We start from the raw sequence: 12211 nt of genomic DNA, 5'->3' as shown, positions 1-12211 counted from the left end.
ACTGTGCTTTAATTGCACAGACTGAAGACTCTGATTTTAAAGAGAGAAATCAGCACCTAGATGCACCATTTCAGCAAAATGAATGGTCATGATTGGCTTGGTAAGAAGATAGAAGAAGTGAACACTAAAATATTCTTAAACTTCCATATATTTTTCATCTACTAAATGAGAAGTTGAAATCCCTGGGAGTCCCAAGGTAGATAAGGGCCAGTGGCACAGACTTTAATTTCTCAGCCTCACTCATGTGCAAAATGCTCTTCATCAGCCCATGTGTGTAATAACAAGTTACACGACGGGCCAGCGCTTTGGGAAGAATGGAGCTCTGGTGCCACCAAGGCCTCCCAGGCCAATTCTTCCCTGGAATCCACAACTGTGCATGACTTATGATTCCAACATCCCCCAGATAGATCAAGACACTCCTGGGGATTCACAACTCATGTATCCACGGCCCTCCCAGCCTCTCACTCCTAACTGGATGCGAGGGAGCCTCAATGCTCAGGGCAAGGGCTCTGGTGACTTGTGCCTTCCAGAATCTAGACCCTTCTGCTGCAGGCTTGGGCACCTACCCTAGGATGGGGTTACCTAACATCATTGGAAAAGTCTTAGGAAGGAAGACGAAATAGACACTCCTTTCCTTGCTCCAAACCATCTGAACTATCCTGAGATGTTTTGAGGATACGGAGTGAAATGGGCTGATGGTGAAGCCTGCTTTCTTCACTTGCCACCGCTTTCATTCAGCAATGCCACGGAGGTAGTAGAAAAGACGGCTTCCTCCAAGGCTGACAGCAAATCATCCTGGGTAACCTTTCCTAACATGTTTCTGCACAACAGCAGCACACACATTTCTGAGATCAACTGTGATCACAACTTGTTTGTCTTTTGGGGAGTGTCATTAGCAAAGACTAGCAACACTGAGCAATGCTGAAGCACCTACTGTTTGCTAAGGCAGAGCAGTGGTTGTGCGAACTATGCCATCGGCTTCTGGAAGTTTTCTTGTGCGGCGCTTCATCCCCAAGGACATGGGGGAAAAATACTCCACATTGCATTTGGCAGCCACCTCCAGGATGATATAACAAGGAGGCTCTCTGATCTGGGGTGCTCCTGGGGAGATCAATTCCTTTCAGCCTATTGGTCATGATCATTCAAAGAAGATCTCCTTCTTATTTTCTCCTAGCTGTCTCTCCTCCTCTTCCTTCTTGCAGAGGAGACAGAGTTAGCAAAAGTATCTTAATACCCTGACATAGCACGTAACATGTATCATCAATGTGATGGGTTCTCCACCTCCCACTAATCCTGAAAATGAGAGATGTCCTCAGACACAGAGAAGCCCACTCCAACAAAAGAGTTAGCAGTCATTTTGCGGAAAGTGAAGCCTGGTGGACTCTACTTTTTCTGGCTCATTCCTAGCTTTCAGTAATAGGGAAATTTTCTACCTACGCGTATTCCTAAGATGTTATTTCACATTGCTTACCTCTGTAGATCAAATATTAGAAAATATGCAACGAAAATGCACAATACACTCAACTTCCATTTCCATTTCAAACATGTTCGACTTGCTCAGAACCCATCTCAAAAACGAGGATTTGAACAGTTGGCCCAAATGAAAATGTCTTCCCATATATTTAATTTGGGCAACAGTTTCTGTCTATCAAAATAAAAAATCCCCAACAATACCAATTTTCAGAGCTCTAAGATCTTTTGAAAGTCAGGAGGAACTTTAATGGGTTAATGGTCACTGAAGTGCCTGGGTCCTAATTCTTAAAATAAACATGGGATTGGAAACATGGAGCTTGGTTTGGACACAATTTTAAAAGATCAGTCAAATCTTTTTTTTTTTTTTTTTTTTTTTTTTTTTTTTTTTTTGAGACAGAGTCTTGCTCTGTTGCCCTGGCTGGAGTGCAGTGACGTGATCTCGGCTCACTGCAAGCTCCACCTCCCCAGTTCACGCCATTCTCCTGCCTCAGCCTCCAGAGGAGCTGGGACCACAGGCACCCGCCACCACACCCGGCTAATTTTTCTTATATTTTTAGTAGAGATGGGGTTTCACCATGTAAGCCAGGAAGGTCTCGATTTCCTGACCTCGTGATCCGCCTGCCTTGGCCTCCCAACGTGTTGGGATTACAGGCGTGAGCCACCGTGCCCGGCCTTTCTTTTCTTTCTTTCTTTCTTTTTTTTTTTTTTGAGAGGGAGTCTCGCTCTGTCCCCCAGGCTGGAGTGCAGTGTCGCAATCTCGGCTCACTGCAGGCTCCACCTCCCAGTTTCACGCCATTCTCCTGCCTCAGCCTCTTGAGTAGCTGGGGCTACAGGCACCCACCAGCGCATCTGGCTAATTTTTTGTATTTTTGGTTTCACCGTGTTAGCCAGGATGATCTCGATCTCCTGACCTCATGATCCACCCGCCTGGGCCTCTCAAACTGCTGGGATTAGGGGCATAAGCCACTGCACCCGGTCAAAAGATCAGTCAGATCTTCACTCTGCCCTAGCACATGGCCAACTGTAGAAAGACACAGCTAAGCCATGATGTCCAGACATAGGATGATAAAGACATTTAGATATTAAGATCTCAAATGGAACCCCCTCACTCTAGCCCAAGAGAAAAGGTCTTTACTCTGTGAAAATGAATTTAATTTCTCTCCTGGGGTGTGCAGAGGGTTCCCAGGAAATTCTCCTCATTATAAGCTGTCATGACATTTCCCTTTCTTTCTTGAATCCTAACTCTGATCTTCAATATATTTGGCTCTACAGCATAACATTCGGAAATGAGAAGGGGGAAAAAGAGGTACTTACCAGGAAACTTTTTCATCATAAATGAACTGTGAAAAAATAAAAAGAATAGAAGATTAGACACACACACACACACACACACACACACACACACACACACACACCCCATACTCTTTAAGGCTGCACACAGTGTCCACCTTGTTCCTGGCATGGTATAATCAGGACTGGGTGGTCCTGAAACCTGGAGTCCCTGTGAGTAAACTCCCCTCTGTACTGGTTTTGCCTTTGGCCAGTGTTAGTGGAAGGAGGCAGATCAGGGTGGGCATGTGTGGAAAGGAGCAGCCTCAGGTAATTCCCTTCTTCCTGCAATTTCTGTACAACATCAGAGTGACAGGCAAGTGTGACTAACCTGCTTTGTAAAGCAAGGCTCATTGTAGAATCTTAGATCTGCAAGGGGATGTAGGAGCTCAGCAGGTACTTCCAAGTATTAGTCTCTGTAAGATTTCTGCATGTCTGTGCATCTTCAGTTTTTATGCAAGTGCTTGGACTTCTATGGGCTCCATTTTTTCTTTTAATAGATTTTTTTTGGTTTCCTTAAAATAATTTATTTTCAAAGGAAACTTCACATCACAACCAGAAGTAGGGGCTCAACACCCCTTGCCATCACCCTGAAAAATAAATGCAATCACAACAAATGGTGTTTGCAAATCCCAGTTGGACACTGTCAGCTGCCCAAGCCCTGGGCATGGTCTGCCCTTTCAGTAAGGAAGATTATTAGGAGTCAGAAGCAGTCAAAGGCACACTAGCATCCCACTGAGGTTTACTCATCAGTTGGGACTTGAAAGAGAATACAGAGAGAATACATGGCAGGATTTAATCTACTTAAGTCCTGGTCTACATACCATCTGAAATCATTTCCCACCTTGTGGGGTGGGGGTGGGGGAGGGGGAATCTAGTGTAATCCTTTGATTATACAGGGAAACCGAGTCACAGAGAACGTAAGTAATTTTCCTGGGGTTGCTCCATCTGCTGCAGAATTGGCTCGAAAACTCAGCCCCAGCTCCGAATTTGGTGTCCTTTTCAGGACACACATGGCTAATGACATGTTGCCGAAACCGAACGAGTACACCTGTATCTCATAGAAGCAGGAGGCTGAGGACATGGTTCGTAGCTCTTTCTTCCCACACTCCTGAAGGACGACTGCTTTGAGTATGGTCGTCTCAGAGTGGCCTTTCCTTTAGAGGCAGCAGCCCTCTGCAGACTGAAGCAGACACTTGCAGGACACTCTGGGTATCAACTGCCATCACAGCTTGGAGATGGGAAACTCAGTTAACAAAGTGGGCATGGCATCAGCCCTCAGCCAGGGCAGGAACCACCAGCTGGGTAGAGACGTAGAGAACACCTTAGGGCACAGGTCACAAAGCGCATAAAAGGAACTCTTTCCAATTATCTCGAAGGTCAAAATGAGGGTGAGGAGGAAGGAGCTGTGCTCATTTGTAACTCATTCTTCCTAACAAGCCATTGGAAACGTGGGCTTCATCATTTTTGTTACTTTCATCTTTGTTATCAGATTCAACAAGTTGACACTGGGATGACGACATCAAACTAGAATGGGCAGGGAATTAAAGAAATATACGCAACAATCTCATAATCCACGTTGAATGGCATGGAAGCCATCTCCTAGAAGGCACTGACAGCTCTTTTGTATAACCCCCTTTCTTTTTATGAAAAAAGATTGTTGTCAAAAAATCATGGAGCAGATCAAATTATTTAAGATAGAAAACATTTTCTATTAATTGAAGTTAATTCAATATCAGCCCTTGCAGCATGCTGGAACAATCAATTTGTAGCCACTTAAGAGAACAGAAGATATTGAGAAAGAGTTTATTAGACCAGGCCAATTTAATTTTCTTCTATCAGGGAAGGCAGGCAATACCGTAGAATATGAAAGCAGCTTTCAGAAAGCCCTGATTCTGTGTGATCCTCCCCATAGCTGGGGCACAGATTCTGCAAAGGAAAAGCTTGGAGATCACTCACCCTGGAAGAAAGTGAACTTCCTGTCTGCTAGCAGTCAGCCCCGAGATTCATAGGACTTTAGCTACTGATCATTTCAATGATCATAGCAAAGAAAAAATGAGATTGGGCTTAATTGTATGAGGGACCCCAAATAGGCACACAATAATCAGAGAAACAGAAACAGTGGGCAAATCCGGGTGAGACTGGACAAAATATGCTATTAGGGCCAGAGCTTCATGACCCTGGAGTCAAGAGAATGGTTATGGCTTGGGGAGCTGTGGTTGGGGATATGGTTCAGGGAGGCAGACAGGGAGAGAGAAATGCAGGTGATCTCACTACAAGTACTAACTAATGGTGGAGATCTGGAAACATGCAAATAACTGATACAGTTTCCCCTTTGATCTCTGCCTGGTGTGAAGATGCTCCATCACTCAGAATGCATAAGGGTAGAGGAGGAGAAAGGAGGAGGAGGAGGAGGAGGAGGAGAAGGAGGAGGAGGAGGAGAAGGAGGAGGAGGAGGCGGCGTCCACAAAGCCAGGTCTTCTTTACCCTGTGGCTGACGGCAAACATCATTCTGGTTTATCCCTCTCCTTTAAGAGGATTGTGCGGAGGAATGAGAGGACTCAGAAAAGAACAACGAAATGAACAAAGGGGACTAGAAAATCTAAATTGGCTTGTCACAGTGGCTCATGCCTGTAATCCTAGCACCTTGGGAGATCAAAGTGGGAGAATCACTTGAACCAGGAGTTTGAGGCTGCAGTGAGCTATGATCTGACCACTGCATTCCAGCCTTGGGGAGACAGCAAGACCCTGTCTCTAAAAACACTAAACAGAAGCAGGGCTTCCTCATCGTGAGAAAGGAGGTGGAGATGAGCTATGAACTGCCTGTGAGCATTCCGTGCTGTTATTTGGAGAACAAACAGCTGGTCATTGCCTCTTTGGAAGACTGGAAATGAGGACTGGTACTGTTTGCAGAACGTTCCATCGGGAGGGTACCTTGCTGGACCATCTTGATGGAGCATTTGAATCGCTCTCTCGGAAAACTCTTCAAACAACAAGGATGAGGTTCCTTTCACTTGAGTTTGCTGAAGGTTAGGAAATGAATTTGTTATTCCTTAAAGATTTCATGTTATTCAATACACTTAATACACGTGTTGTATATCCCTCTGTAGTTTATGCTCTACTGGCTGAGAGTAAAAGAAAGAAAAGCAACATCCCCCATCCCTTAGATCAGTATTACCAGTGTAGAAGAAAACTTGAAATCATTTCTTTCTAGACCAGAAGTTGCACCCACAGTTCCCCCCAATGACCACTAGGTGGTGCTCACGTTCCAGTCCTCCTTCCATGTCCAGCCTGCCAAGGTAGTGAAGTTGAAATGAAGTCAGTTCAAGTCCATTTTCGCAGCTCTATTAAATCTCCTGGAAGGAAGGGAAGCACCTCAAGGCAGGCAGCCTACTGAAGGCGGCTTCAGCCGCTGCTGTCACGGGGCAAGGTGGTGTTCCAGGGGCAGGTCCTGCCTGGTGCTCTGTCCTGTGGTCAACACTCAGTCCTCACGATGAGTTGCACTTGACTCAGCTTCTTCCCCATCAGATTTGTGAAAGCAAGCCATGGGTAAGCAGCTCTTCTCTCTGTGCCCTGTTGGTTCTGTTTGGGGGCCAGGCACTGTGATAGCCCAGAGACCACCAAGGGTGATCCTGATAGCTGGGTCTCAGATCTGCTGAGCACCAGCTGGTCAGGGGGCCTCTGCCCTCTGACCCACATGTGCTTCATCCAAAGTCACCCTTGGCTTCACCCTAAGGTTTCCACGTGTTCTGCCGCTGAGCGAAATGTTAAACAGGAATGAATTTGAAAAAAGCACTCATTTCCTCCAGGCTTCAGAGAAACGGCTGGGTACCATGGAAACCGGCATTTCATTCCTGGTGTCTGCTCCAGAATTCTTCCAAGCAAGACTGGCTTACAGCAGGCTGGCGAATCCCTGGATATCAGAACAACCCAGATAGCTGCCAAGGGAATGGAGTGCTCAACATGGAGAAGCAGGGGAGGAAGAGCCAGGAGCCCCTGGTATATGCGGGAGAAAAGAGGCTGGCTGAGCTGGGAGGCAGGTGGCTGTCTCAACATCGCCATGTCAGCCCCCGGGTTTGCTTACTGTAAATTGTAACCATGAAGCAGGAGAGGCCGCACTGCTGAAGCCAAGACTTCATAGCATGTATTGTAATCACTGGCACCATGAGAATTTTAAGCAGTGAAAATAATAGGAGAAAATCAACATCATCATTTTCTTTCAAGAGACTGAAACCTGACACTCTTTCCTTCCTTGCTGTAAAGAAAACAGTCCCCCGTAGATTTTTCCCACTCAACATAACGGGAATTCCCTTGAGTGGGTGCAGTTCTCACTTCTTCAGCTCTCGGGTGGGGGTACAGACAGCTTAGCTAAGGCCATGGTGATTTCAACTGAGGAGAGGGATCCGATGGAATACATTGCAAAGCTGGCTGTTAGGCACCAATATCGCTTATATTTCAAAGTTAAGCAGGAATTCCCACTTCAGGATATCTTGTAGGCTGGCTTGATTGATGAAGGCTGTGGTTGCAGGAGGGCAGGGAATAAATGACCTAAGGGCAGGGCTTTAGCAGAGCTAATCATGTTGTATAAATACATAAAGGCAGGCTACAGGGAAGAAAAAAGGATAAGTACTGAGGATAAAGGAGACGGGGGTAGTTCAACCAAAAAGACTATGTTTGCTAGGCAGGGAAAACCGAAATTAAACACGTAGCTAAAGTTTCCAAGTTGTTCTTGTTAGAGATGAGAGGCTCCTCTCTGGAGTCTCCAGGCCAGCGGATGCACTTCTCTGTTCAAGCAGCAAATGCGAGTGTAACCGGTCTCCTAGTTTACCCAGTGTCATTAAAGCAGGCCTTTCCTTCCTCCTGTCGACAGCAGGCGACCTTTGTAAGACCATAGTTGATTTGTTTAAGGATCTTAAAATTCTGTCAAAGTCAGAATTCAAAGTGAGGATCTTCTAGCTACCATAGTTATTCCGACTTTGCCAGAAAGAGAGCTGAAATGTAATGAAGGCACAATGAGCTGAAGGACCTCAAGTTTTCTAGTATGAGAATTTCTTAAAGAACTGAAAGTAGATCTACCCTTCGATCCAGCAATCCCACTGCTGGGTATCTACCCAGAAGAAAAGAAATCATTCTATCAAAAAGACACCTGCGTGAGTACGTTTATCACAGCGCAATTCACAGTTGCAAAGATGTGAAACCAACCTGAGTGTTCATCAGCTGATGAGTGGATAAGGAAAATGTGGTTATATACACCATGGAATACCACTGAGCCACATAAAGAAACTAAATAATGTCTTTTGCAGCAACTTGGATGGAGCTGGAGGCCATTATTTTAAGTGAAGTAACCCAGGAACGGAAAATCAAATACCGTATGTTCTCACTTATAAGTGGGAGTTAAGCTTTGTGTATGCGAAGACATACACAGTGGTATTATGGACTTTGGAGACTTAGAAGAGGGGGTGGGAGGAGGGACAAGGGATTAAAAAAAACTACGTATTGAGTATAATGTACACTACTCGGGTGAAGGGCATGCTAAAATTTGAGACTTCACCACTATATAATTCATCCATGTAACCAAAAACCACATGTACCTCAAAAACCATTGAAATAAAAAAATAAGAACCCCAAGTTTTCTAAATTGGAGAGAGAAAAGCTTAATTCCCGTGAAAAATGTGTGCAGGAGGGGAGGGTGATGGGTCAGAGGAACAGGGCCTTGGAGGCCAGCCAGCTGCCGGTGAAGGACAGCCTTCCACACGACCTCTGAGATGTCTTTTCTCTCACAGAAAGGGCAAGATACAATCATTTCCAGATTATTTCAGATTAGTTATTTTAATGAAAAAATTCTAGCAGGGGGGTGGCTGAAGCTGTTCCCTTCTGCCGAAAAACTAGACCGCAAAGTTAGTGAAGGTGACGCTCATCTCTAACAGGGGGAGTGGGCGGTGGGGTAAGGATGATTTTAAAGACTGTAAGAGGAGGATTTTACTGGAGGGAAAGTCCAAATTCTATATTGGGGCAGTAGAGCTGCACCATGTCAGACGCCTGCTCTGGCAAACTCGAGGTATTACCAGTCCCTGACCTTGGGTGAACCATTTAACCACCGGAGCCCTGGTGATGCCATCTCTAAGGTGGGATTCAACAAATAGCTTTCGTGCATAGTCACAAGTATTAAACTAAAATGTCATTATCAGTAGATCCAACACAGTCCCCTCTTGAGGATCAAGTCTATACTTGTTAAAAATTAAAATTAATAACATAAAAAGTGTAGTTCCTTAGTTCCACTAGTTGTCTGTCAGTAGCCACGTGTGACTAGTGACTACCACCTTGGACAGCACAGATTGCAGGCCATTTCTATCACCATGTAAATTCTGCTAGAAGTGCTGGGCACCTGTGGCAGGTGAGTCAGCTGAGCTCTCTCATATCCTCCTGGGTTCCATCCACTTGGGGCCATGACAATGAATGTCCCAAGGAAGGAAGGAGATGTGTTGGCATGAAGGAACCTCGCTGCTGTGCCAGTGCTCGGGCTGCCCTGAAGAGCCCCAAACTGCTGCCAAGGGCTCACCTGGCCCATCAGCAGACAGGCAGCACTTGTGAATTTGGAGTTTCAAGCCAGTCCACCTTACCTGGGACCTGTCCCATAGGCCTATCTGCTTCCCCTGGGGGCTGCCCTCCTCTCCACGTTCACAATCCCCCTCCTCCAGAAGAGAGGAAGGGTAAAAATAAAGTATTTCTTTTAGAGCAGCTGTTAGACTGCCTATGTAATGAATCATTTGCATTTATGTAAATTATCTGATTATGTAAATTACAGTAACATTTCAATACAAAAAACTGTCGGCCTGCTGGAATTTGGAGAAAAGAGAGGACTGGGAGGCCGGACATACCCGCAGTTGAAGTGCTCACTGGGGGCAGAGGAGAAGCAGCGACGAATCTGCAATGACTTGCACTTGGCTGTTGGGTGGATGGGCACAAGGAAGGGCTCTAAAGAATCTAGAACTCTTTCAGGACTTAAAAGGTGATGTCTGTCTTGCAAAAAGAGACTGAAGGCATTGGGGGAGCCTCCTCAATGCTTTCAGAGCCACTGTCCAGCCTCTCCACGGCTGGCCAGATGTTTCAAAGTATGGAATGTCACCGGGGCTAAGGGAACGTTGACTGGGGCGGGGGAAGGGCCCCGAGAAGCACACATTTTATGTTTTTGAAATTATAATTGCTTTGGACACTGACTAAATTCATTTCTTTTGCTTCTCCTTCAAACAAACAAACTAGAAAATAGCACAGAGGAAAGTTTAGGTGAAACACCCGAACAGGGAAGTGGATCGCCCTGCGTCTCCATCTGAATGAACTGTGGTGAGCTCTGTCAGTTTTGGAATGCACGTGCGCTTCCTGCTCCTGTGGTTTTGCTTGTCGGCCCCGCCCATGTCCCGCCCGCATCGGCTGACATTTCAGCCATTTTGAATCCAGGTCATAAGGACTCTATTAGCACTTTCCTGGCCTCCTCCGAACCCTCAGCCCCTCAGCAGCCATCAGCATCTCTGGAGAAGTCGCGGTGCCTCTCTGTGGGTCTCCAGGCCCCACGGTTTGTCTCCAGGGCTCCTCTGCTGAGGTCTGAAGAACCCCTTGGTGGGCATGTACACAGAACAGCATCTGGTCCTGCTGAATCCTGACTTGCCCTCTGGGTGAAGGAGCTCTTTATTGCACAACCTCAGGACACTGACAGTTATGCCTTCTGAACATTTCAGTGCTGTATAGTAGGGAGGAGGGTTTGAAAACACCCGAATAGTTGAATGCATTGTTTGGGAAGGTTGGTAATTATTTGGTGGGTAGCAGAAAGGGCCTTTAAATAAAGGAATTTCAAGTGCTCGTTGCAGAGTCCTATAGAGAAGCTTAGTATTACCTAAGGGAAACTGGAGGAAAAATGATTTTGTTACCATGATATTAGGGGAAATAGAAAGAGGAAAATAAGAAAAAAGACACAGAGTGTGTGTGAGCTGTAGCCTCTGGCTGGGGGCATGGAATAGATGTGGAGACATTGTGAGAGGTAGTTTGTGAACTGCAGCACTTTTGGGTGTGAAACTCTGTTTTAACCCTCATGGACATTTTCAAATCTCATGTAAAAATGACCTTGGGAGTCTGGCCACCACTTAACAAGAGTTAAGAGTCTACTCAGACTAGCAATAGTCAGAAATCCCGGCAACTAAACTTACTTAGGCTGCTATGATTCCTTTCCTTTGGGAATCTCAAAACTGACTCTAGAAATTGTCATTTCTATGCCAGAGATGAATACCCCAAGGAAACAGTTTCCAGCCATATTTAAAGTTGTGTTTCTCAAGATGCAGTGTGGTGCTACTGGCATCAGAATCACCTGTGGTTGAGGGAAGATGTTGGTTAAAATGCAATTTCCCAGGTCCTAACCAAGAGGCTGTTGAACTAAATAGGCATCCTGGGTGTTTCCAGTGCAGACTGAAGTTGGAGGAACATCAGTTAAAGTAAAAAGAACCAAGACCTAACCTTGAGAACTCAAACTTTATCTTTCCTATTTCTTCTTAACAGTGGAGAGATGTAGTTTTTCTCAAATCACAAAACTCTAGCCTTGACACCTGGTCTGTAAATGTACAGTCCACATCTTCAGGTAACAGCAAAGAATCATTTGCTTGTGTGACTTGTTGCTGTCTGAATGAAATATGGAGCTGTCCTGGCAGCCTGCGTGTTCAGCTAGCTCAGCTCTGGGGTTTATACACTGCACCCCAAGGACAGATGATTGCTTTGCCCAAAGACCAGACTCGGTGAGGGAGTTACTCAAAGCCCAAAGAAGAAAAACCTCTTTACTTCTTCACACGTCATTAACAACAATTATATTCATTTTATCTTGGCTATATCCAGATACACTGAACAGAAGACAAGTGATTTCGCACATAGTCCAGTTAGTGTCTATGCGGAAAACAGGGAAAGAAGCCAACACCAGCAGAACTGCTGTTGGGAATGTGTGGTTAAGTCTGTGCTCCCAGGAGATCCGAATCTGCTCCGTTCCGTTCCACCACCTTGTTTTCATGAGCACAGTCATCTCCTTCTGGAATTCAGCAAAGTAGAGGGCTGTGTTCATTGACACTGTTCCCTAACCATGTCTTTTTTAAAAAAATAATTTTCAAAAATCATCCCAACATCCCGTAATGGCAGAAGAGCAGAGGGCACGCAGTCATTGTGGGTTTGTGCATAGAAGGATGAAGCTCACTGGAAGGGGTATTAGAGAAGTCTGGGAAGAGTCCTTGGGTTCCAGGGGATCATACCCTTTTCACGGGTAATAACTGAGAACAAGAACATAGTTCATGTATGTCCTTAAATCTCCTAACCAGAAGTGTAAAAGATGAAGCATGTCTTCAGTTCCAGCATGACATTCCGAACCTCTCTGCTCTGTGGG

General features: G+C 45.5%; 1 protein-coding gene across 6 annotated transcripts in view; it reads right to left on the bottom strand.

Moving 5' to 3' along the window:
• The window catches only part of LOC105486812 (solute carrier family 24 member 3), a 506030-nt gene that overhangs the window by 54018 nt on the left and 439801 nt on the right, over positions 1-12211 (bottom strand). For all 6 annotated transcript variants that reach the window (XM_011749881.2, XM_071079731.1, XM_071079733.1 and 3 more), the window contains exon 8: positions 2788-2813. In XM_011749881.2, the coding sequence (XP_011748183.1) occupies positions 2788-2813 (26 nt within the window). The remainder of the gene's footprint in view (positions 1-2787; positions 2814-12211) is intronic.

Source organism: Macaca nemestrina, chromosome 15 (assembly GCF_043159975.1).
Source record: "Macaca nemestrina isolate mMacNem1 chromosome 15, mMacNem.hap1, whole genome shotgun sequence".
NCBI classification, from domain to species: domain Eukaryota; kingdom Metazoa; phylum Chordata; class Mammalia; order Primates; family Cercopithecidae; genus Macaca; species Macaca nemestrina.
The sequence above is the reverse complement of the archived record's forward strand: the minus strand, read 5'-3'. Positions and strand labels throughout refer to the sequence as shown.